This window comes from Passer montanus, unplaced genomic scaffold, assembly GCF_014805655.1.
Source record: "Passer montanus isolate IOZ18808 unplaced genomic scaffold, ASM1480565v1 scaffold10, whole genome shotgun sequence".
NCBI lineage: Eukaryota > Metazoa > Chordata > Aves > Passeriformes > Passeridae > Passer > Passer montanus.
This window is the reverse complement of record NW_024356505.1, coordinates 9,632,817-9,659,215: the sequence shown is the minus strand read 5'-3', so window position 1 is coordinate 9,659,215 and position 26,399 is coordinate 9,632,817. Positions and strand designations below refer to the sequence as shown.

The window sequence follows — 26,399 nt, the reverse complement described above, 5'->3', positions numbered from 1 at the left end:
TTTAAAAATCCAAGCAGAAGATTATGCCTATGTACATTTCACAGCAGTCACTGACTATAAACCCCTATTTAATACAAAAGAAACAATTGGCCCTTGCTGGAGTCACATATTGGCACCCCATTATTTAATCTTAGCTTTTAGTGTATGAGGTCAGTAGCATGGGCAAATTTTATTCCATGATTTTATGCTTTCATTCCCTAGCCAGATATTTTGAGAACACAGTAAACACTGCAAGCAATGATGTAAAACCCTCTCAGACCCCATGAAAGCCTCAGTTCTGCTCTTCCCAGTAGCACACACACAGAGTATTTCCCTTTGGTTGGTTGGGTACCTGTCAGTCCCCAGTCTAGGCAAGACTGGCTTAAAGATCAACTTCACATCCTGTTATCCTCCCTTGGCCTAGGCTGTAATTGTCTAGATTCCTCACACAGTCAACAAGAGAAGACTCTATTTGGTAAGGCAGCTATCTCAACACAAGATAAACACACATGCAATGACCTTCCCCCAGGTGCCCAGTGCTCCAGTGACTGCAGGGGAAATCAAGACAGCCAGCACAGAACATGCAACCAGCCTTGGGCAAACTGAAGTCAGGCAAGCTTGATTTTTTTGTAAGCACTGAGAAAAAAATATCAATATGCAGAACCATGACCAGTAAGAACAGCTAAATAGGCAGTGACTATTCATTATTTCTTCACAATAAAAGAATAAAGGCAGGAAATGAGCCTAAAACAGAAAGGAAACATTTTCCTACACTATTTTACTGAAACTCACAGCATTATAAGTAAAAGCTGTATTGGGTTCAAGAAAAGCAGATGGCATCACTAAGGAAAAAGACCTAAGGTTACTGAAAACAAAATACATGGTTGCAATTCCTATCACTTAGAACATCACCCACAAAATGTCAGATGGTGGAAGAAAACCAAAACAGAGCAGCCCAGCACTGCATACCCTCAGAACTTTTCTTTTCCCCCCAGTTGTCACTATTGACAGGCCTCTCTAAATGCCCCTCTGCAGCTGAGCTCAGTTCAGTGAAGCATCCTCTAATCCTCAGCTGCAACACTAGATGGCAGGGAAACATCTAACACACCTACAGCACCGAGAGCCCTGAATGCAGCTTGCAGTAGTTAAGGGTTAGTGCAATGCAGCAATTTCACTTTCATACGACTGGATTTGCTTTGCATCCTTACATAGCTTTGGGCAACAAATTTCAAGCACAATGCTGTGTTCATAGACCCATAGGTTAGTGATGTCAGGATAAATTCTGTCCCTGAGATACCTTGCCCTCTCATTTAAGAAACCATGGAGAATTGCAAAATATTTATTTGCCAAAAAGTTCTTTCAACTCCAATTTTGTGTTTGAAATCCTAATAATCTCCACCTCTGTAAAGACACAGCACCACAACACTTACCTCAACACCTCTTTTTTTTCTAAAAATTCACTTTTTTGTTTAAAATTCATATCACTTGTGTGCTACTTGTGAAAAATGCTGCAAAGGAGCAACGAAACATGTTCTGCAACTCAACACAGCTGCAAAGCAGACAAGCCCATGGAAACTTCTTCAGACCATACTGATCCTCCTGTCAGTACACTTTCTCTCTTCTGCAAAGAGGAAGAACTTCAGACTTGCAACATTCTGCTCAAGATCCCCCTCAAACTGTGAGAGAAAGGTATGAGCTTTTTTGATGAATGCCGTGTACATTGACCACCTCAGCACTGCAGCACAACTTGCTGCTTTCCAAATTACAGCTGTTTCCTAGAATGTTGCTGGCAGTAGAAGTGAAAGTCTGAAATTTAACTCCTGCTTTGTTCACAAAATTTAACGAAAAACGTAGACAATTTTTGGCATGGGTGGTAACACTCTCCCTTTAGAAGGGCAAAATCAGCACATGATAGTCATTCTTCTCATTCAGCTTTGTATCAGTTTCTCAGCCATATAGATGCTGATGCCTTCTACTACATCTTTTAAAAATCTGCAACAAAAAACCCCAAGGTCAGCAAACTGCTTTTCAAGCAGTGACACTCAAGAAGGAAGGTCAAGTAACTAAACCACAGACTACAAGTAATATGTAACGTAGCTGCTGAAAGTGACCTTGGCACACAAACAAATCACTGAACTGGATTTTGATTTTCATAATGAATGATAAATGGACAGTTTGTTTCATTTCTGAAAAATAATTTAATACAAAACTTCAAAAACGCTGATGTGCAAGTCTTTGCTGTATCAGAGATACATTTTCACACTTTAAAATACTTTAAAACATTTGTACATAATGAACAGAAATTCTCTTTCATATAAACAAAGTGTTTCTTTGCCAACAGCAATTGTCAATTCCGAAACAGAGAATTAAGATGACACGAGAACCAGACAGTCTAAGTCACTGCTATTTGTGTCAAAAAAAATTATGCCACTGTTTTCTTTCTACAGCTCATCATGCTTGTACGTGAATTCCCTTGCAGATATAAACCCATCACTGTCTTCATCCTCTTTATCAAATATGTCTTCAACCAAAGCATCATGCTGGGTGTCATTTACCACTGCTCCATGCTTTTCAAATTCTTTCTTCAAGTAAATTTTCACCTGTTAGACAAAAGGTGAGAATGAACATTTTCAGACTTATGAAAGAGTTGATTACTGCAGCATAACAGAGGGATGCTATGCTCAGGATGGTGGTATTAAATAACAGATACCTCCCTTGCTATGCCACTGCCAGAATAATACTTGTCTAACTGATTCTGCAGTCTCTTTGAATGCAGGGTCTTTAGTGATAGAAGTGACAGTAAAACTAGCAAAGCTGTTGCCATACCTTTATGGTATCTGACTAAAAAAATGAGTCAGGACAGCCTGTCTTCTGATGTCTATACAGTAAAGTAAAAATAGCTGGGCAGAAGTTATTAGCTACCAATTGGTCAGAGACAGCTTTTCCACATTCTAGCACTCTAGTAACCCAGTACACATAAACAGCCACCCCAGATATATACAGAAATCTGTCCACTAGCACTCTAGTAACCCAGTACACATAAACAGCCACCCCAGATCACACTCACAGCAATCTGTCCACAATCTCAGTGTTTGCTGCTTCAATGGGAAATACATTAAAAGATTTCTAGATGTCTCAAAATTTTTAAGGATGAAGACTCAAGGCAAGTTTCAAACAGACCACTGGAACACTTAGTTACATTAAGCTAGATAGTAATGGTAAGCAGTGTTTTCAACAACTTCAGATTGCTTTTAGTAAGTTTTTAAGGTTTAACGATGGAGATCCCAAATGTTCTGAATTGCAGAGCCTTCTACAAAAGTAACAGTACCAATATACTCATCTATCAAACAGATACCACTTGTATAAGAACCATGGGCCATGTTTCAGGTCTGTTTTAGTCACTTCAGTCTCTAGGATCTGTTAGGGTTATTGCTTACATTCCTAATATGCAGACATTACACATACTGACTGTCGGATACATACAAATGATTAATTAGCCTTCTGAGTCTGGTAAACTGGTACCAGACCCAAATCAAAAAGAACTCAGTGACTTATACTAGCTTCTCATGGATCACTTTTGCTGAAAAAGCAGAAGTTTGAAAATGAGAGGCAAACAGATGGTGAATAGTGCTGAATACATGTCCTTCATAGAGTGAATGCTATGAAGTAGGAAGAAGTCCTACAGCAGAAGAAGTCCTTTTATTAATAAATCAGCAATTAAATCCAAAAAGCCCTGAAGTCTGGTTGTATTTCTAAGATGCTTCACTTTATCCAAGTCTTCCACAAGCGTGCAGAACATGAGTCACATGTCTATCCTTAGCTTACCAAGGCTCCTTTTGAACCTCCAGCCCAGAATTGTCAATAGGATGCAAGGCTCAGAACAGTGCAGCACAGATGTGCATTCTTTTCCACTCTTCCATCCTGTTAGATTTGCTCACAAGAGAAGGATAACCCACTCACCTCTTGCTTGGATAGTTTCCAATCATCATTAAGATCCATCTCCTGGAATGACTCATGAGACCTTGGTCCATTTCTAATTTCCAGAAGGTCAATGTTGAAAATCAGTGTGCTCTCAGGTGGAATTTTTCCTGCCCAAAATGGAGAAAAGTTAAAACCAACTATATATTCAATGCCACACAAAAGCCACGTGTGTCAGAGCAATGTTCCAGCAAGCCTAGTCATTTCAAAGCATCCTGCAGTTGAACTAGGAAGGACAAGTATCTGTAACAGTGATGCCACAATCATTTCAGCCTGCAGCCTGGACTCCGAGCAGCCCTTACAGCGTAAATGCAACTTTAGATGCAACTGATTTTGTTGGAGACTAGTAGGTGCTAATGCAAGCTCTTATTCAGCAATTACCATCACAAGTTTATCAAATAATGCTCTTGAATATTTTTTTCTGTCATGGCCAGAGCCAGATAAACAGTAAAGGGGACTGTACAATCAGACAGGCTACAGCCAAGACTAATGTACATGGCAGCAGGAAGGGAGAATTTAGTCCTCTGGATGTCCCATCAGTCCCTAAACTCCTCTCTACTGCCAGCTGATACCTTGTATCTGCTGTTCTGCCATGGAAAAACTCTTTTGCAGAGAAAGAAGGCCAGAGACAATGCTGGTCTCCCACAACAGTCTCTGGACTCAGGGCACAAAACACCGAGCTGTTTCCAAACACAATCAGAAACCGAGTACCCAAACCTGATCACAAGGCCTGTGTTATCACAGCATCATTTTTGATGTAGGTGAACAGACTGGTAACTTCCTAAGAGTGCCACAGAGCACTCCCCCATGCCACCACACCTCAAGGATATCAGTTTATCAGGCACTGGCTTTGACAGAGAGGTGATACGCCCTCAAACACCTTTTAGCACATCACTTGGCTCCTTTATACAGTGTTATCACAACATCATTTTTGATGTAGGTGAACAGACTGGTAACTTCCTAAGAGTGCCACAGAGCACTCCCCCATACCACCACACCTCAAGGATATCAGTTTATCAGGCACTGGCTTTGACAGAGAAGTGATACGCCCTCAAACACCTTTTAAAAGCACATCACTTGGCTCCTTTATACAAAGACAGGTTGAATAGGACCAAATATACCCCTACACTGGACGGCAGTACCCCAAAAAATAATTCTGTGCCTTGAGAAGACAGGGGAAAATAATCCACATGTAGCACTTTGGAACTATGGTGTTAATTTAACTGCAACAACAAACAGGTTTGTAGATTTCTGGGATGAATAAAAGTGCAGAATCTTCTGGAAATACAGGGCACAGTGCCCTGTTTAGGGTTTGGAAAATAGGTAATTTTTTTGAGTGTTACAGAAAAAGGCATCTGACTCAAATGATGAGTCAGACAGCAACCAAGGTGGGAGGCTAGTGAAATTATGTGCATTTGAATGAAAGTATGAAGAAAATTAAACAATTCCATCTTCAAGGGCATCACTTGAAAACAGCAACATAATTAAGCTCAAATACTTCAAAGTCTTCCTAAAGCAAGTAATTTCTTACAGCAGTTAGCAGTGTTTAGCTGTTTAACCTTCTTTCAGTAAACACAGAGGTGAAGCTTGCAAGTCTTTGAAGAACAACTACAGTGCTTTACATATTAATCAAACAATTAGACCTGTGATAACTACATGAGCACTGCAGCACTTCACATATTTTTGTGGAAAAATTACAGCTGAGCTCTGCATAAAGAGGACCACAAAGTTCCTGAAACATGATTACTTCTAATACTGTATCTTAAACTGTAAACCAGGGCTTCTACAAAAAAATGTGTTGAGCGGGTACATTTAATAAGGGAGAGTATGAAGTGTGCTGTAGGTGTGAATACTACCTGGCAGGAGGTAATATGGACTCCTAAGCCCATGTGCAGCCCTACTTGCCAGAAGGCACAGACATGCAAACAGTCCTCATTCCCAAAACAGTCTCATAGAGAGAACATCAGCAGGATGGCCTGTGTGTTTCTAGACATTTATCCTTTCTGCTTTGGAACCTTCCACTACTGTAGGTCGTTTGTTGCAACTCTTGTCATCACATAAATACTCGTAACAATTGCTCAAAAAAAAGTTAACTAAAACAATTCCCACAAAGCAGTAGAACCACTCAAGCTGTCACTCATTTAACTGCACATTCCAAATCAGGCCCTCCTGTTAAAGGAATCTGGAAATATGTGAAAGGAAAACCCTAAACACCCTCAGTAGTAAACAGGTTGAGATGTTTATATCTGTCTGCACTGCAGGCAGTGCATTTTCAGTAGGTGACAACGTGACTGCCCATGCACATCTTACTGAGGATAATAGGGACCACTGCCCAAAATGAAAACAGCTGCAAGAGGAAAATAATTAATGTCCCTATTTGGAGAAATAAATAGCACTTCTTGCTGTATCATCGAAGAACTGGTTGGGCAGCAGTACAGGGAGTTTCTTAGGGGTCTAAAAGAAACCTGAAAGCAAGAATGAGTTTTGCACATGGCACATTCACGAAGCATTACCACAAAAACAGATCCAACAGCCAAAAAGCCAACTGTTACCTAAGCAACCACCTCCACTTGACTGTAAAAGAAGGGAGGGGAAAAAACAAACTAAAAAACAAAAAGAAAAAGCAGGGCACTGTTGACCACAGTACTAACAGAAAAGACACTTAGAACATACTAGATGGTAGGTGGTAGCACAGCAAGTACCATCAGTTTCTGGGGTTTTTTTCCTGCATTCACCACACAGCCACTTAATGGATATTACTGCAGAAAAGAAATTTATGAGAAAGAGCACTTGACTCCCTCCATTCTTCTTCTTTAACGGAATCAACCTGGAAAGCTTGAAAGCCTGCTAACTTCTTAGGCCAAGAATAACAGAAAAACACAGAGTTTAGAAACAATTAGAGCAAGGGGAGTGCTTCACATGTTTTACCTTTCCCTTCTTTTCCATAAGCAAGGGCTGGTGGAATAGTCAGTTTCCGTTTCTCTCCCACACACATGTCCTTCAACCCTCTGTCCCAGCCTTTGAGAGCTTCCCTTATGCCAAGTGTAAACCACATAGGCTGACCATTGTTGTGCTTGTGACTGGAAAAGAAAGGAATAAAACACTTCGTATTTAAACGTCAAGCTCCACAAAGGGCCGATGGAATATGGTCATTATGTAGATACACAGTTTAAAACACAGCACCACTCAGCGCCTTGACACCTCTTCAATGAAAGACCTACACTTTCAAAGCCTTTAAAACTCATGCTTTGCATGACAAGGTTCTTTGGGAAGTGGAAAGAAATAAAACAATATTTACTTTGTGTGTGTATGACAACACTAACCAACCCAGATCACCTCTGACCACCTAGTTCCACTTGGAAACTGATCAGACTAGAAAAGGCATTTTCTTAAAAATCTACAGTCAAGGCCATTGTAAATTGCAAATCACAGACCAGCATGGTTATCACAGCAATATACATTTTAACATGCTCAGAAGCATCAGCCTCATCGCTTTCAAAAGAAGCCATTTGGGAGGAAAAAAACCAAAACAACAAAGCAACTACATAACAGTCTAGAAAAAAACAGAAACAACTGCATGCAAAACATTTAACTTTAGATTTGGGAGACAAGATCCTTTTCTGATTTAACCAGATGGTACAACCCGGACTACTTTCACTCCACTAACAGACAAGGAATTTGAAAGCTCTATTTACTACTCATGCAGGAGAGGTGTTTAGGAAGAAAACAGAACACTTACAGAAGTTAGTCAGCAGCAAAAACTTTAGTGTGTCACTAGAAGTCCTTTTAAAGAGGCAGGTTAACTACAAGAGAAAATTAGTGAGATTTTAGTTAAATCGTCTGCAAGAGCATAAACATGCAAAAGTGGTTGTTTTTTTTTTAAATTTATTTCATACACAAAAGTAGCCTTCAGGCAGCCAGCAGAGACTGTCTCCCACTATTAACACTTGGTTGATGTTTTACAGGACATCCAGCATTAGCAAGTCGTTGCAGGCTCTTAGCAGATGCCCTCGAATTTCTGGCTCTTCCTCCTCTTTGCATTTCTGTGGCTCTGGTATGTTGACTTGTCTGGTCGGGGGCAGGTAAAGAATAATGAAAAGCTGTATTGTGCTGCCGCTGGGGGAAGGACACATGTAACTTTTTTTTTTTTTAACTAATAGTTTGCTTTAGAAACCAAACAGAAATTTATGCATAGCATAAGACCTATTAAACCGCTGAGATCAAATACCAAAACCTGCACCTAAATCACAGAATCACAGAATGGTTTGGATTGGAAGGGACCTCAAAGACCATCCAGTTCCAGCCCCTGTGCCATGGGCCGGGACACCTTCACCTAGACCGGGGTCTCAGAGCCCCATCCAAGCCTTGAACACCTCCAGGAATGGGCTGTCAGCAACTTCCCTGGGCAGCCTGTTCCAGTGCCTCGCCACCCTCAGAGTAAAATATTTCCTTCTAATAACCCGATCTAAACCTGCTCTAAGTTTGAAGCCATCCCCCCTTGTTCTGTCACTACATGCCCTTGCAAAAAGTCTCTCTCCATCTTTCTTCAGGTAGTGGAAAGCCACAATCAGGTCACCTCAAAGCCTTCTCTTTTCCAGGCTGAACAGTGCCAGTTCTCTCAGTCTTTCCACACAGGAGAGGTGCTCCATGTGTAACATCCCCATCTTTTAAGAAATGCTACGTGGCTCTACTTCCTACAGACTGACCAGGAAACAAATGCTAAGCAAGATTTATTTTATAACCTTGGGAAAGGAGACTGGCCTTCCTGTTGGTGTTCATCTTGTACAGCATTGTGAGACACTGCTTCACAGTGAGGAGAAAAGCTCCAGGGTGACCTAATTGTTCCTTGCCAGTGCCTCAAGGGAGCCTACAAAAATGATGGAGAAAGACAATTTAAAAGGGCGTGTGGTGACAGGACAAGGGGTGATGGCTTTAAACTGAGAGTAGGCTCAGATTAGATACCAGAAAGAAGTTCTTTACTCTGAGCGTGGTGAGCCACTGGAACAGGCTGCCCAGGGAAGCTGCTGACAAGCCACTCCTGGAGGTGTTCAAAGCCAGGCTGGATGGGGCTCAGAGCAACCTGGGCAGCGTTCACAGGCGCGTCGGGTGGGGCTGCTCTGAGCAGCGTGATGCATTCTATGACAGATATATATATACACATGTTTTTATATATATATATATGTATATATGTATATATGTGTATGTATATGTATATATGTATGTATATATATATGCATGTATATATATTTACAGATATATATACACACACGTGTATATATATATACACATATATAAACACACACACACACATATATATATATATATATGTGTGTACATTTTCCCACTCAAGCTCAGCCAGCATGTCGCTCGGAGAAGACGCGCCGCTCACTTACGTCGAGTGAAACATGGAGCCGTCGCTCTCCAAGTAGCCCTCGTAGTGGACCAGCATCATGTCCCCCCACTTGGTCCTCCTGTGGCAGAGGAAAGGCTTGTGCAGCACCTCCACCTTCACGTCGGGCGCGGGGGGGATCAGCGCGGCGCCCGCGCAGCGCAGCGCGGCGCACAGCAGGGCGGAGCAGAGCAGCAGCAGCCCCGCCGCCATCGCCGGCCGGCCCGTCCGACGTGGCAGCGGCGCGCACCGCCGCCAGCCCCGGCTCCCGACGGCCCGGCACGGGCGCCGCGCTCGCTGATTGGCTCCGCGCAGGGTGAGCTCAGGAAGAGCAGTCGCCCATTGGGGCGCGGCCCTGTCCGTCTCTCAGCCCACCCAATCGGCAGGCCCGAACAGCCGAGGGGGGGTGGGCGGACCGGGCGCTCCGGGAGCGCTGGCGAACGGGGCAGCCCCGCGGAGCGCGCGCACAATAGAGCCGGCCGCTGCCGGCCGCTGATTGGGCGGCGGCGGCAGCGAGGGCGCGTTCCGATTGGCCGCGAGAGGCCACCTGCTCTGGGCATTCCGCGCCTGCCCCCTCCGCCCGCCTCTCACTCCCGCCTGTCACGCGAGCCGCGATTCACAGCGCGGGTTGCGCTGACGTAGCGCCGCGGGGCCGTGCCGTGGCTGCGCGGCTGCGGCGCTCCCTGCGGAGCGCGGGCGGCGGCGGGCGGCGTGACCCCGCCGGGGGCCGGCCGCGCTGCATGGGGCCGGGGGCCGGCCGGCATGGAGGGGGTCCTGTACAAGTGGACCAACTACCTGAGCGGTGAGTTCCTGCCAGTGCTCAGCCTTTGCGGGACGGGCGCCGTCATCTCCTCATAGATGAATTTACACAAGTACATACATGTATGTGCATTCACTGCGCTTGCTGGGTGCGGGTTAGCGCTGCCCCTTGACGCCGGCAAGCAGGGGAGCAGCCCCGGCGCTGCCTCATCGTCAGTGCCCGGCGTTTATCCCGGTGCCCGTGCCCGTCCGTGGGTTGGGGTTTGGGTGGTTTGGATGCTCTGGGTCGCAGCTCCAGCAGCGAACTTCCCCGTTCTCCGCACACCCCCGCGGAACTTTTACCGAGGATCGGGGCATTCCCAGAGCTGGGAGAAAAACGTGTTGCCATTCAGTCTCACTTGGGGGATTCCGATGAGAAGGCATGCAAAAAACCACAAAGGCAAGAAAAAAGGCGGAGGGAGGTTGTCCGGCTAGCTCTAGGCCCAAATTTTAATTTTTCGAGTGTTCCGGTGGCACGGAAGGCGTGATTGTCGTGGCAGGTTGGAAGCAGCCGTGTGAGGCAGGGTTTGCTCGGCAGAGGTTAAAGGTGGCGGGGTCAGAAGCCCCCGGTGTTAGGGTGGGATGGATGTTCCTTCCAGCCTTCCAGCCAGGGGGGGCAGAGCCCTGTGGTTTGCGGCTGTGGATGGGGTCTTGCCAGGTGCAAACCCCTCTGTGGTTTGTGGGAACAGTTTGGAAACTTGAAGGTCAGGGAGAAGTAGCCACGAGCACCTTGTCGTTGCCAGGTGCGAGTGTTGCTCAGCAGTGTGTGCGTGCAAGGGCTGCCGCCCTGCCCGAGTCTTCCCGAGAGGCTGGAACAGCTGCAGCACTCCGGTTAGCTGGGAAAGTGTAGGAAATCAGAATTAAACAAAGAAAAAGCTGAAGCACAAGAGTGAATTCATGTCGGGGGGCAGCAGCATCACGAGGCTGGATTTATTGTTGTGCTAGAAGATTGCTGTGACTTTTCCCCTTTAGGCAATAGGTGTTCTGAGATGACAATCAAAATTTGTCCGGTCTCAGTGAACAGACATGGATTTTTTTCTTTTATTGTTAATTATTTGTGAATGCTCTTGAATTACGAAGTGGCAGTAGGAGCAGCCATGCTTGCCTTTTTCTTGTGAATTGCAGAACTGTGGTAGTGATGCTAGTCCTTTCCCCACATTAACACCGCATATGGTTCAGCTGATCGAAAGTTTTACATGTTTTTCTTTGCATTGCTGAGATGCTGGGGTGTGTCTGGAGCCCTCGTGCTTGGTTTCGTGCCATGAGACCCAGGAATGTGTGTCTGTGGGAAACAATGCATGTTGTAGATAGCTGACTGGCATTTGACATTTTTAGTGCCTGAGTGTGCCTGTGGTAGAATCAGCTGGGCGTTTGTTTTGATGGTAAGATGAAGACTAATAAGAAGTATTCTGTTTTCATCAAAATTAAGTTTTCTTTTGCTAGTCACACTGATAAGCACTTCCAGTCGAATGGCCCTTCATGAAGATGGATGATACTTTGCAAATCTCAGTCACGTGGATGCAGACTGAAGGAAACTTTTCCTTGCATATGTAGGATTTGTACTGGCTGAAAACTAGGACAGGTTTTGCTGTCAGCACAGAGAAAATCTGTGATGGGAGATTGAAGCATCCTTCTGATTTCTTGGTTGCAACTTGACTCTTCTAGTGAGTGTCGTGGTCAGGGTCACTCTATGCCTTTTGTTAGGTTGTAGAAGGCCCATGGTGTGTTTGAGAACAGTAAATTTGCTGTTCTGCAGGCTGTCTGTACATACTAGTGCTTTCTTTTGCCGTGAAATGAAGACTTCCTGCCCTGAAGCCATTAAGTTATAAATTAAAAAAAAAAACCCAAAAAAAAAAAAAAACCCAGAGAAAAAAAAGAAAAAGAAAAAAACTCATTCTGGAATGTGGCAATCTTTGTAGCAATAACAAAGAGCTGGAGAGTGAGAGACAGGAAAACCTCCTTTCAGTGATTAAGGAAAGTAAGAAGGTTCAACAGGTCATCCAGAACAGCATTTCTGCCAGTATTCTGCCCCCAGTATGCTTTTCCTGTTGCTCAAGGTTGATGAATCAGGCACAGTACAGTGTAAACGATGCATGCAAAAAGTGGGGAGATTGTGTGTCATCCCGCTGTGTTGGTGTGTGCCTGTGCTAATAACACAGTGCTGATGTACCTCAGAATGAGGCGGATCCCTCACAGTCAGAGAAGAGATAGAACACTCAAAAAAGAACAAGCATAAAACTGTAGAAAAGAACTGCTTTTCCTTCTTGCTGTGGGAGAGGAGCTGGAGCGAGTTTGTTGGTAATTGAGTCTTTTCTGGGAATTTTGATTTCGTAATGTCTTATGTCATTGCCATCATGAGAGGTCAAGTCCACATCAACCCATTTCCTCCCAGCTCTGGGGCCCAGAGCTAGATTTGTGTTGCAAATTACATAGTTATTGAGAGGAGAAACGTTTCAGACATAGGAAACAAGTTTTGTTTTCTTTGGGTAAAGGGCAAAGAAAGCTCACCATGATTGCCACCAATTGAAAGACAGATCAGTTTGCCTTACTGCTTAAACAAGTTATCTTGTTTGTAATAAATACACTTGTTTGCTTTATATAGATTAGAATAGATTAAATCAGTATTACCTGGTTTCTGCTTGGAGGTAGGGTTTTTCCTGTGCTGTTGATCCTGCACTCACATTGTGGTTTCTCTATGCAGGGTTTCCAGTGCTAACTTGGAAACTCTTGAGATTAGAAAACTGAGATTTTTAGAGTTTTTCTGTCCCCTAATGCAATGGCCACCAGATAGTGATTTCTCAGTGTGTTACTTTTGTTTAAGTTCAAGTGAAATGTGTCATCTTTGGATCAGATATACATTCACGAAGTTCTAGCCTATGAAAATCTGTTTGGATCTTGTGTTTGCAGTGTGTGTCTTTTGATTGCTTGTGTCTATGCTTCCCCCACTAAATTGGTTAAAATCTTAAGAGAGCAGGGAACTTTGCAAGCAGAATTATCTCATATAAAGTGAGACAGCACTTTTTCTCTTGCACAGATAAATGTAATCTGCAAACTTCAGATTATTAATCCTCAAAACCCAGAGCAGGGTGACTTAAACCATGCAGGCATGTAAGTTGGCCTCAGCTGAGCTTATAGTCAAAGCATGTAACATGATCTTAAAAAATTCCTAGATTTCATCCTTTGCCAAAAATCTCTATCTGATGTTGGCTTTGCTTGGTGGGGGCTGGGGATGGGTGTGTAACTATTGTTTCAGTACCTCTTACTGTAGTAAGCAGTTGGAATGATAAAAGTGTTACTGTGTGCCCTCCCTGTGGCTCCTTGGTGTGTTGCCCTGCAGTCCTGGCTGAGCACAAACCATTGTGGTGTGGGCAGCATCAAGGGCAGATCCTGGCTGCAGTGTCATAGCGTGACTGATCTCCAGCTGGGGAATGCTGCTGGCAGGATAGAGGAAGGACAGAGTGGAGCTGAGCTGCACGTGGAGGCTGCTCTTGGCTGCTTGGAAACTGCCTCCCATGGGACTCTGACTGAACTTAACCTGCATGTTCTTTGTTGAGCATAACTTCTGATTAATAAAATAAATTGATTTAGTCTTTGGAGTTTGCCTTGTGAAAGGCATCGATGATTTTTTTTCTTATCAGGTTTATAGAATGAGTAAGCTATTGCTGGGAGATAGCATGGAGTTGGGGAATACCTCCCTTCAGTGGTGTGTGTGAACACTTGGTACTTTTAAGTTGATTTTTTTCTTTCTGCTGAAATTCAGTTCAGTTCAGATCTTCAGTGTAGGCACACACTCTACTTGGAGTTGCTGGCCACAGGCAGGATTGCTGCTAACTCTGGAAGAGATGGTGTGGATCAGTTCTTGGCTATGGGGTTCGTCTTTACATGAAAATGATGACTGATTCCACTGGCTTGCCTGGTGTTTGTTAGATGTTCTGTAAAATGGCTTTGATCACTTTCCTTTGCAAAGCCGAGTCCCTGATATTTAAATATTCACTTTCTTATTTGTGCTGAGTAATTCTAACCCTAAGTAATTAATCTTCCTCAAGGCATGACAGACTCGCCTTCATGCCATCACCAGTGATGCTGCATCATGCCACTTCAGTTGGTCCTCCCCATCTACGTGTATGTAATCATCCCCTCTCAGTTTATTGTTGTACTTTGGATTCTTTTCAATTTATCTCAAGATAAACCAAGAGCCAACACCAAGCAGTATATTTCAGCTTTCACATAAAACTTTAAATTGCTCTTGTTTCTAATGATTCAGAGTTCCTTAATAAACTTGGGGGTGGAGCTCAAGAAAATGAGAAAAAGCATTAGTTCTTGTGTCTTGGATCTGGATGCACATGATATTGCTTAGAGCAAGTCTTTGTTTTGGGAGTTTAAGCAATCTGACCTTTTGGAATGAGAGACACATATCCTTCCAGCTGATATCAAGCTCTAGAAATAAGCTCCTCTCTTTCCAGACATGGAGGAATTAATCAAAAACTTCACACTTAGATAAAGACTTGGTTCTAAAAAGCCTTTCATAATTTCCCCTTTTATTTTAGTCTCTGGGTGTAGTCCAAGTTCTGATTGTATAAAATTAGAAGTCTGGTTTTTGTGGAGGTGGACCTAGACAGCTGAGGTTTCTGTTGCCTTCAGGGCAATGGTCTGCCTTCTATTGCTGGCTGTGGCTGCTCTCAGGATCCAGGTGTTGGTTTAGATGAATGCCTGACTCTCAGCCAGTTCTGGTTGGATGAGACTTTTCATGTAGTATACTTCAGGGACTGATTAGTTAAATCTCTTTGGATTTTGCTTAGTTGTCTTTGTGTGATTTGACCTTTCTCATTATTTTTTTCCCTTTTCTTCTGAATTTCTTTGTGCTGCAACCTTGCTTTTGTCCAACCTTCCTGGAATTATGTAATGTGCTCACAGTAGAAAAGTTTGATGAGGCTGCAGGAATGGAAATCGGTGTCCCCTGCATCCTCTGTAAGTGCTGGAGCAGTGCTGCAGAGCCTCCATGGTGCAGCATTCCCTGCCAGGTATGCTGCAGTACCGGTGCCTCTGCATTCAGTCCCTCTGCACTGAAGTGAGTAAGTGATCACAGGAAATGGCTGGGTAGGACAGAAACCAAAGGTGTGGTAGACTGATGGTGAAGAGATACCATCATGTGGTATCTGTATGTGCTTACATAAATTCAGTGTGTTAACTTAGTCTGGCCTGATAACCACCCCAGGGGTCAGAGAGAGGAGCAGCTGGTTTGCTGGGGCTGGGAAGTGTAAACAGAGGAGGAAAACTCCCAGGAGCTTTGTATTACTTGAATTAGTGTCTGAGCAGAGGGCCTGTGTTATTAAACTTCTGCCTCCACCACGATCCCCTCTCTGCCCTTCATCCTTTCACTGTGTCCCCTTCAAAAAAGCCTGACTGGTACATTGTGCTCTCTGTGCCTCGGCTGGTCGCTGCCATAAAATCGTTTGCAGACAAACCCAGTTGCCCTGTGATGACAGGATGCTCTTTCAGTGCTGCTGACATTGCCCTAACAGTTATGACTGAAACAAAAATGGATTTCATGGAATCCCATGAGAAAAGGGAAACAAAGTTTGGGAGAAAAGTCGTCTGGGAGAAGTTGTGTTAGAGCCTGTTCCAGCTGTTGCTTCCTTCACTTGAACCTATAGTGTCCCTCAAGTGAGTGCTTTAAAAAGTGATACCATTCTTCAGGTGCTAAATCTTTGATCTTCATTACCTTTAGGGGCTTTTTGTATTGATTCCTGCTGTTAATATGCACATAATCAGAGTAATTTTACTCTGGGCATTTCCAGAAGCTGCTCTCCAGGTGACAGGATAATAGCTCACAGAAGCATAGACTGTTATACACTCTTGTCTGCCTTTCTGCTGTTCCTCATGGATACACACTGGATTTTTACCCTGACAAATTGTTCTGCTATAGAATTAAGGCTGCAAAATGTGTTCCAGCACCTGGGATTGCCCTTCCCAAAATTCTGGGTGGCCTTAGGAGGCTGTATAGAAAAAGTAAGCACCAGTTTTGAGTGCAAAATGCTTATGTCAGGATAATCTTTTGCTTCTGTTCCCAGAATGAGAAAAAAGGGGAAGAGTGTGAAGTTTGAACTGTGTAAGATCCTTTCTTGCTAATTGCTTTTTCTGACTAGAAACCTGGTGGACTGACAGTGTCTTTGCCCTGATAGAGCTGAGTTTTCAGCAGTTCTTGTCCTGCTATCAGTTGCTGACACAGCACTGGGCAGATGATGTGGTGCTTTTGCCCTCTGCAGATAAAGCTGGAGATGGTGGGACAAGTGAGTACATGGCACAGTTTGCACTTGCTCTGGGTGGGGTGAAACTATGGATATTGCTCATTCTCACTGTCAGATGGCTCTGACTATCAGGGCACCCACTCTGGAACTTCTTTGTGACCCTGCACAGAAAAACAGCAATCTGTCCTGCTATGCCACCTGTAACTGAGTCTTGGATCTTGCCCTTGTTATAAGCAGTAGGGAGGTGATGGTGGCTTTAACTCCTCCTATTAGACAGATGTTATAACATGGAAAGTTCATCATTATCTCCTATCTGCAGTTAAAGTCTGGATTAGGTTCAAGGAGTCCAAGGACTATCTATTGCAAAAGTTTTACAAAAACTTATTCTGAAGCTCAAGAAATTAATAAGCCTAAAGTGTTAGATAATTCTCATGGAAAGCAAGCAATAATAAAAAACTGGATGTCTGGGCTTTATGCATTTTAGAAATGCAGGTGGAAGTGTTGTCTCTTAATTGCAGCTTGTTTTCCAGGTCAATTTTTAGACTTCTTGGGTATGTAGTTCTCCCAGATAGCTGGGCTTTGTAGATGTCTGACATGATCTACATGTCTTCAAATATTGGTTTTGGTTTGCTTTCTTCAGGCTTGGCACTGTGGAAGGAATGCTGTCTGGAGTCTGAGTTGTATAACATTCGAATTTGAATTATGTCCAAGTTTTCAACTGTGTTATCAAGAAATGTCAAGTTTGCTCAGTGATAACTACATCCAGATTTCCTAAAGTGTAATGATGGAAGTCGGCAGATCTTTCTTTCTGTGGAAACTTCTCAAGAAGTAGTGAATCCTTAGCAGGCCCAGACTGCTTAAATATCTGATTTTGTAGTGGACAATAGCAGATCTTCCAGGTACTGCAGGCACTAACTGTAAGTTTCACACTGGATTGTGATATGTACTTTGACCAGTGCCTGTGAAGTCATCTGGAATATCTTCACTCTCTTCTATGGCTGAGACCTTAAGCTGCTAATCACTTTTTTTTGTGCTTTATTGGGGATTTTTTTGTACATACCTTTCCCACCAAGGTCGATTTTTACTGTTAATAGTACTGTGCCTCTAAAATGAGATGTTGGAAGTACTAGCTGTATTTTTTCCTCCCTGTGCAGCACCAGTATAATGGACTTAAATTCTTCTTCAAAGTTGTGTTAGTGCTGGCACCAGTAAGACCTTAAAAGGTTCATCTTTACCTTTCCTTATCAGGTGAAATCTGAATGCTCAGTTCAAAAAATTGCAATATTCCTATGACAATTTATAGAAGGCAAATAACACTGAATAAACCCAAGATTTGTGTTATTTGAAGTGCCTAAGTATCTTGTTGCTGCTTTGGTTTTTGTTTTGTTGGGTTTTTTTGGTTTTTTTTCGTTCCTCCATTCTTCACTTGTCTGCAGAAGTGAAGCTCCTGTAATTAAAGATTGTATCCCTGTGCAGTGCCCATGATTTGTCAGCCACATGCTATTTTTAGCTGGTTGTTTAGGTTAACCTTCCCATGGCTGCTGACTCAATGTCAGTGAGTACCAGGTGGTTAGTGCATCTTCTAACAGAACCTTGCTGTGAGTTTTTTAAAATTGTTTTCCTTTTACAAAAATGTGTTTTTATTAGTGTAACAATTGTGTTCTGAAAATATATGTTGTCCTAGGTAAAAATTGTCTATCACAATCTTTTTTTTTTTTAATATGTATCTAATAATTAAAGAACAGTTGGCTCCTGGAAAGGAATACAGATAGTTGCTCTATTCCCCACAAAAAAAAAACCAAGACCCAGAACCAAAACAACCAACCAAACAAAAATATCAAAAAAAATATTGGTTCATAACATATTTTAACCAGGGAGAGTGATTTGTATGTTGGCTAATTGATTGCACAGCCTTTGATGGATGGGACACAATTTGGTTGAGCATCAGCTGCAATTGTGAGCTGTAGGACCATGGCTGAAATGATTCATGCACAGCAGCAGGAGCTCCAGACTGAATTAGAGGCTTGTATTGACTGTGGCACTGTGCATTATTTAAAGAATTGGTTCTGTGCCATTGAGTGTCTGAAGCAATTAACTGCTTCTCTCTGCTGAACAATCACTTCCTTTTTTTGTGAGTTCCCACATATCAGTAGTGACTTTCAGGATAGTTGCTTTATTTTAGAGGCAAGACAAATAGAAATCAGTCTTGTTGATTTTTAATTTCTCATTCTTGTGATTGTTTTTTCCTCCTTCATATAAAGTAAAGAAGTGTTGAGAGTACTTTGGATTTTTGATATTTTTATATTCTTCTGGGAAATAATGGAAGATATCTAGAAGGGAACAAAATAATATTTATGTTTAATTTGTTTTCCAGCCACTACACAGGGTTCAGTAATCTATAAACTGGGCTGGACTGAATGCAGTGGTATTGATTTAAAACATTAAAAGGGGGGAGGGGGGGGATGGACAAGCCAGACCATACTCCTGCTGTTAGCCTGGGGCTTTAGGCCTTTCTAATCTTAAACTGTGTTGTGCTTGGTTTCAGCAGTTGTCTAAGGAGCCAATTTCTAGCTGGAAATGAGCTGTCATTCCTCCAATATGATACCTGTCCAATCCCAGCCTGGGCTCCTGCTGCACCATTGTGGTTGGAAGAGCCCTGGTGCAGGGGACAGCAGAAGTGAAGACCCTCTGCCAAAATACCTAAGAGCCATGTGGCCCACACAGTCTTGTCCAAATGATTCTTTCAGAGATGGTTGGCTGGCACAGTGTGGGAGTGTCAGAATCTCAATCCGTTGGACCTGGCCAGGGAAGCTTTTTGTAGCTCAGTAAATGAAAGCTGCTTTCCTCCAGTGACGTTGCTGCCTCATTTCTTCTTAAGTTAATGAGCTTGTAGTTTTTAATTAGACATAAATGGCAGCTGTCACGTCTTGTTTGGTTTTATGTTTTCATACTGCTGTAGTGCTTCCAAAAGTAGGAAAAAAGGATGATTTACTTCTAAAATTGGACAGTAGGGTGGGCAAAAGTGTACCCAGAACTACTGGTGTGGATCTAGCCTTGTTTTGGTTTTTCTCTGGGAAGGTATCCACAAGTGCAGGTCATAATTCAAGACTGTTTTATGTGGGCAGCACAAGGAGTTTCAAGAGCTGTTGAAAACTGCTTCACTGAAAGATGGTATTCAGACTATTCAGAAATCAACAGATCCGCCTCTGTTCGTCTGTTGATTTTTAAGAGATTCTTACACGTTGTTTTTCAAGATGACCTGGCTAGCCCTTCCTTCAAGGGAGGAAGACTTGTAAGACAAGACAGCAGAGGTGGCTTTTGGGAAGAGTGGCTTTTGGGAAGAGTGAAGAGGTGGGTTGAGGAGTGGTGGAAGGAATTGAGGGGTGCTGAACTGAGAAGGTGGAAGACAGAATGAGTCAGTGATGCTGTGTTAGCAAAACTACTGAAAATGACATATGGCATCTTGAGACACATGCTGCTGGGGTCCAGCTGTGTGAGAATGGACGTGTAGGTGCCATCAAGCAGGGGTTATGGTGTACAATATCCAAGTCTGTCCACAAATCTTAATATTTCAAAAGGTTTAGTTTTCCAGGGATACTGAGAATCTTTGGGGACATATTTGCAGCAAGTCTCAAGTGAGAGAGATGGTGGAATTACAGGGAGAGGCGTAGCTGAGAAATGCAGTTTTGTTTTTCAGGCTGGCAGCCTCGGTGGTTCCTTCTCTGTGGTGGCATCCTGTCCTATTATGACTCTCAGGAAGATGCCTGGAAGGGTTGTAAGGGAAGCATCCAGATGGCTGTCTGTGAAATTCAAGGTAACTAAGATACAGTAACACTCATCTGCATTAAGTTTATCCAGTAATGTTGCATTGAAGATGAGATTTCAGGTGACAAGAGCTATTTGGCAGCTTGATTTCTCTGGTTTGTATTTACAATTACTTGGTGTATATGCAAGTTCTTATATTGTAGTATTTTGAAAATCTTGAGAGAACTGCAAGTCTCTAACTGCAAGTCTCTACTATCATGGGTATTCTGCATGCAAGTGGGTCACTGCTTTTCATGAGCTGTGGTGGAACATCACAAAGCTTCAAATGGCTCCTCATAAGCACAGAGCTGAAGCTAGAAACATTAATAATAAACTTCAGTACTAGGTCTGCTCAGTCATATTGCCACATTTTTGAGGTTCACTTAAGGGCTGCAAGCTTAAAGGAGAGGCTTGCCAGAAGAGGATGCCTTTCCCATAAAGACTCAGATTATACTGATCACAAAACTGTCTTTCATAGCTGTACACATGTGTGTCCTGTCCATTCCCTAACTCAGAAGAGAAGTCATAAAATGGCAGTGGGGGAAGTTGGGAACATAGATTTCTCCTCTTTCATTTCTGTGTGACCTGCCACCTAACACATCTGTTGGGATGTTTGGTTGGGCTGGGAAGGGCCAAGGGTGGGAACATAGATTTCTCCTCTTTCATTTCTGTGTGACCTGCCACCTAACACATCTGTTGGGATGGGCTGGGAAGGGCCAAGGGGCTGGTCTGAGATCTATCTTGCTTTCAGTTCATCCTGCAGATAACACACGAATGGACCTGATTATCCCAGGGGAACAGTACTTCTATCTGAAGGCAAGAAATGCAGTTGAAAGGCAAAAGTGGCTGGTTGCACTTGGAACTGCCAAAGCCTGTCTGACTGACAGCAGGATGCAAAAGGAAAAAGGCAAGAACACCCTTTTTCTGGCACATGATGTTTGCTTTATATTTCCCCATGCTTTCCCTAGTGCTTGTACGTAAAACTTCAGTGTCCAGCCTGTGCTTCAGGTCTTCGGTGCTGCTGAAAGCTAAGACATGTGGGAGCATTAACTGGAAATCTCAGGTATTATCTCTCAGGGCAGGGATTTGAAAACTTTTTTTCTTAAAATACACTATATAAAAATAATTTGAAAACCATGTGCTGATGGGTTCTGTAAGTACAGTGAGTAAATAATCCCTGGCTAGGGGTCGCTGTGATGCAGACTGTACGAGAATGTAAGACCCCCCCCACCTTGTACAGCTGTCTAAATATGGTGACCAGAGACACCCACACCAGTATCTCTTCAGCTTTGGAATTCCTCACACCTTTCCATGTTCTAATTGGGCTGTCTTCTGCACTTTGAGAATTGCCTCAGCAATTAAGAAAAGGTTTGCACTGGGTTCCAAATCTATTGGTATTCAGAAACTTAAATCTGATCATGGTCAGGCTGTGAAAATTAATTCACTTACCACTTTGCTTTCATCAGCAATCTCGCTTCCCTCCCCCAGTGAAAACCCCTCCTGCTCACAAGTGTGGCATCAGTCACAGAACATTGTGAGGTCTCATGCCTTAACCTTGTGTAACCTCAGCACAGTGACTATACAGAAAATGGGAAAACAGCAAATTATTAATGTCCTGAGTAAATGCAGGGGGTGGCAAGCACTTCCTTTCCCTGAGGTGAGGATTTGTGTCTCCTCTTAGCCTTATGTGTGTTATCTCCAGGCTTTGCATCTACTGGTTCAGACTGAGTGAGAACTGGGCAGAAGATGCTACTGTAGAGTCCTTCACCAGATGGGAGTCTGATGTGCAGTGCCTAGAAGCAGAACAAAGTTGGATCTCTGAAGTGGTTAAAAGCTAGTAATGTATTTGCAGAACTAAACCATGTTAGTCTCACTAACAGACAATTTATTTTATAATTCAGGGACTCTTAATATCAAAAACATTACTTCTGAAAAATCTCAGAATGACTGTTAATCTTATCTGGATTAGTCTCCTCAGTTCTGCACTCTCTGTTTCTCAGTACAAGAAACATATGGACACACTGGAGTGAGTCCAGCAACGGGCTGCTGAGATGATTAAAGGAAATATCTAGTGAGAGAGCATAAAAAAGATGAAGCCAGAGTCTTCTCGCTGAATGAACAAGAGAAGATATGCATGAATTTTGATACAAACCACTCAGTTGAAACATAAGCAAAAATGTTTATGTTGTGAAGATGGAGCACTGAAAGGCTGCACAGGAGAGGTTGTGCAGTCTCCATCCTTAGCACTGTTCAAAACCTGACTAGATCTGGGTAATTTGCTCTGGCTCTCCTGGGAGTAGGACCAACTGGTTTCCAAAGGTGTCTTCCAATCTCATCCATCCTATGATTCAATGATACCTATATTAAATTAGTCCCTTTCTGTTGGACAGAATGCATCTTTTATGTCCAGTGTTTCCTACCTACATCCCTATCTAAGCAATGCTATTGCTTGCAGTTTAAATTACTTTGTGAAAACAAATAGTATATGTAGGGCTTTTCTCCTATTTAAAAGGCCTGCTAGGACCAAATGTTTTGTACTTGCCTTGCACTGGATACAGTAAATTTCACTTTTCTTTTGTTTAACTTTTAGAGTTCACTGAAAACACAGAAGCCTTGAAGACCAAAATGTCTGAACTTAGACTGTACTGTAACCTCCTTGTTCAGCAAGTGCATAAAACAAAGGAAGCCAGCATTTCTGGTGTGTCAGAACCAGAGGTACAGTTCTATTTTTGTTACAGACCATATGTATAATGTCTTGGGCACATGAGCTTTTCTGGATACCCAATGGAGTATTCACTCACAGTTACTTAATGTTGCAACTTTCTTCTGCAGAGAACCTGAGGGAAATAAAGTGTTCACACAACAGTTCTTGTTTTAAATGGAGTGTTACTACATTGTTGCAAATGACTTGCCCTTTGCTGGGCTAGCAAGTACTGAGATGAGGTCTGATATCCGTGATCTAGACAGTAACACCCCTGTAGGTGACCATGTGTTTACAGTGGATCAAAAAAAAGCAAAAGATCCTTTATAAAAAGATAATTTGCATGAAGTGCACATTTTTCTGCCTGAGTCATTAATATCTTGCTCAGCAAAATGCATCCAAAACCCTTAAAAGGTCAAGACATGTTGCAGACCACAAAAAGAGCAAAAGTGATATAAAAAACTGTTTGATTTGCCTCACTTGTTAAAGTTTCAAACCTTGCAAATCTTTCTGACTAAAGAAGCCTCATTTAAGAGGGATCTCCTAAAGACAGTGATCTGCCCCTTGCTCTGAGAGAGAAATGTGTGAAGAAGGATGCATTTCCCTTGCTAGAGAAGCTGGTGTGGAGTTCCAGGATGCCTCCCACTGGAGAGATGAGGCCTCAGATGCAGAACAGGCAGGCAAAACACCTGAAGGTTGTTCAAACCTTTGTTTTAATGTCCAAACCATCTCTGTAAAGATACCTGATAAACTGTTTAAGGTGAATTAAAAGACAGTGCAGAAGCATGATGTGGTGTACAAATGACTAAAAGGCACTCACTGTTAGAACTTGCAGCTCACAGGTGCAACCTGTAATGTGGTGTTTATCCTGCTCATATTTCATGCATCTGGGGGAAGACTCTTTCCCTGATCTTACTGGCATTTAACTGCAACGATTTATTGCTAAAAGCATTTCAGCAACAATAACTCACTTTGCAGAGATGAAGAGGCAATGTGATACCTCATTCTGCATTTTTGTCATTTCCAATAAGTTTTTGTTGACAGGGTTTTTGAAATTATCATCTGCAGATCATTCTACATCTATTTAATTTGTTTACTTTTCATATCTCCTGTCAGTGGTGTTTCCTGGAATGCTGTTGTTGAATATGTTCAGGCTTAGTATTTCATGCACTTCTAACACCAATAGGATAACTAAGAGGCATTGATTTCAAAACACAAACATATTAAGATACTTGTACTGAGAGGCAGAAAAGGGTGGTAATACTGCAGGGGGACATAGCCACAGTAATATGTGATGCCAGTTCTCCGAGCAGCTGTGACATTGAATTTTAATTCATGTTAACCAGAAATCACAACTGTAGCAGCTGTGGGCTTTGCAGACATTAGTTGTTCCAAATTGATCTGTGGTGAGTCTATTTCTTCCAATTGATTTCTTCCCACAGAGTGAGATTGATATGGGAGCTCTGTTGAAATCAACCTGTGACACTTTCCTGAAGACTCTTGAAGAATGTATGCAGATAGCAAATACTGCCTTCACTTCTGAGTTATTGCATCAGACCCCACCTGGATCCCCAAATTTAGCAGTTCTCAGAACAAGCAAGGTAATGGCCAGTATCTTCTCTCAGTCTCAGCAGGGATGCTAATAGGTCCTTTTGTCAAAAGTAGCATTTGTAGAAGTAGGGAATGCCTTTTTACCCTTATCATAGCTACTGGTCCTACACTGGACATACTCTGCTATTTCTTGTGGTTTGCAAGTGAAGTAGGGCCATCTTTTAAATAAGCAGTGACCAAACTCTTAACCTTTAATGACAGGTGAAAATTATTAAACATTAACTTTCAGGACCTGAAAGTTACACAGTGGTGTTTCACAGAAAGTCATACAGTGGTGTTTCAAAATACCTTGGCTCTACAGCATGTTTGTCCATGTGGGAGCTCACAGTAATTATTAATCTGTTAAGCTACAGCAGTATTGGATATGTGCTAATATGCCAGTGGAAGCTAATGAGTTTAGCTTTCTAATGAGAAGGGTACTTTGTTGATTGCTGGATCCATAACTGTATGGAAAACTGGAGCATCTCTGGCAAACAGGAAGTTAAGATCTGTGTAGAAAGGTAGATGCACGACTGCATCTGAGAAATGAGATTGCTTCACCATACCTGATCTCTATCTTCATGTTTCTTCTATTTTTTCAAAACTTTCTGGTTAAGTAAAGAAAACATTGCAAAGGAAGCTCACTGCGCTGTTTCTCTTCCGTATGCTGTGTCTCACTTGACACTTGCTAAGTAGCTTCTGAAAGAAACCTTATTTTCTTTCTTTTCCCTTTTTAATTTAGAATACTGTAATAGTATAATAATGTAGCACCATTTTCATACTTGTCTGTATACTGTCTCCAGGTCAGAATTAGGGAGGGTTTTTTTGCTGACTCCAACTTGCGTTTAATAAAATGTGACGTTTTAGAAGCATGATACAGTCTTCTTGCTTTAAACAATATTCTCCCCCCTCCATATCTTTCAGGTAAAGCACTCTGTCTTGTCCAGTCACACCTCAACAGAAAGGTATAACAGAAGGCTTTACTGTCAGTCTCTTTCTAATCTGTGTTGGGTAGTGTTTGTTCTTTCCTTATTGCTACTCTACTCTTACTGGATGCAGACAGAACTGTGTCGCTCTGAGCTGCCTACTTGGAAGCAGGTGAAACAAAAGGGATCTGGCTCATCCCATTTCATGTCTGTTCTGTATCAGCCCTTTCCCTTTCATTTTCCTCTGCAGTCCACTTGGTGTCTTACTGCTAAATCACCAGCCAGCTCTCTCCTACTTCAGTGCTCCTTCCTGCATTTTAGGTTCCACTCCATAAGCTCATAAAAATCATTGATGGTGAGCAGACTGATTCCTGGAGTAGGTGGCAAGGATGTATATTTTAAAGTACTAATGAGGATCCCCTCATGATATTCTAGAACTTACAATACCTGCCTGCAATTTTCTCTTCTGGAATCGTATTTTTTATTATGTACCTTTTTAATAAAGATCATTGTAAATATACTTGAACTCTGCAAGCTGAGGTTGAGCCTTTAATCGTCTTTGCTGCAAAAAGCTGCCTCATTCTTGTTATTATTTTAGACAAGTTCTTTACTCAGAGCAGCCTGTGACAGCCTATAACTTCTGTCAACTATTTTTCTGTTGTTATTTGTATGTTCACAGGAAGAAGCTTACCAAGCAATGCTTTATGCACTAAGTATTATTCTTTCCCTTTCTTCAGGCAGGTGGAATTGAACCCCTGTGAAAATGGCTGTGTAAAAGCAGAAATTAACCATCAAGAGCAAGCAGTTATTAAAAGTATGGAATGTTTAAACTTGGAAACAAATGAGGGGGCTGGTGATATTTATGTTGAAGATCATGTAGCAAAGGATTTGGCGGGTAAGTATATGCACAGTCTTTTGTCCAGGATGATTATTGTATAGGTGTAAATTAAGGAAGGTGTAGCCCTCTTGTGAGACTGCTGGTCCCT

General features: G+C 42.6%; 2 protein-coding genes across 3 annotated transcripts in view; one reads left to right on the top strand and one right to left on the bottom strand.

Annotated features, from left to right (window-relative positions):
- Window positions 1-1,302: 1,302 nt before the first annotated feature.
- FKBP14 (FKBP prolyl isomerase 14) lies at window positions 1,303-9,625 on the bottom strand. Its single transcript, XM_039712665.1, has 4 exons — window positions 9,351-9,625; window positions 6,886-7,037; window positions 3,940-4,067; window positions 1,303-2,579 (listed from the first exon to the last, which is right to left on the bottom strand). The coding sequence occupies exons 1-4, from the start codon at window positions 9,557-9,559 to the stop codon at window positions 2,421-2,423; spliced, it is 648 nt and encodes a 215-aa protein (XP_039568599.1). The 5' UTR covers window positions 9,560-9,625; the 3' UTR covers window positions 1,303-2,420.
- Window positions 9,626-10,019: 394 nt separating this feature from the next.
- Window positions 10,020-26,399, top strand: part of PLEKHA8 (pleckstrin homology domain containing A8) — a 31,297-nt gene continuing 14,917 nt past the window's right edge. Inside the window, exons 1-7 of one of the 2 annotated variants that reach the window (XM_039710351.1) lie at window positions 10,020-10,148; window positions 20,090-20,206; window positions 20,948-21,103; window positions 22,787-22,911; window positions 24,340-24,498; window positions 25,412-25,452; window positions 26,151-26,308. In XM_039710351.1, coding sequence (XP_039566285.1) covers window positions 10,109-10,148; window positions 20,090-20,206; window positions 20,948-21,103; window positions 22,787-22,911; window positions 24,340-24,498; window positions 25,412-25,452; window positions 26,151-26,308 — 796 coding nt within the window. In that variant the 5' untranslated portion in view covers window positions 10,020-10,108. The remainder of the gene's footprint in view (window positions 10,149-20,089; window positions 20,207-20,947; window positions 21,104-22,786; window positions 22,912-24,339; window positions 24,499-25,411; window positions 25,453-26,150; window positions 26,309-26,399) is intronic. The other variant, XM_039710360.1, reaches the window with a different exon arrangement.

Excerpts from the sequence above, each read along its gene's own strand:
- FKBP14 (XM_039712665.1), bottom strand. The coding sequence starts at position 9,559 with ATGGCGGCGGGGCTGCTGCTGCTCTGCTCCGCCCTGCTGTGCGCCGCG. Across the intron at positions 7,038-9,350 it reads GGCTCCATGTTTCACTCGAC|TCACAAGCACAACAATGGTC; the intron begins GTAAGTGAGCGG and ends TTTCTTTTCCAG. Across the intron at positions 4,068-6,885 it reads TTATGGAAAAGAAGGGAAAG|GAAAAATTCCACCTGAGAGC; the intron begins GTAAAACATGTG and ends CATTTTGGGCAG.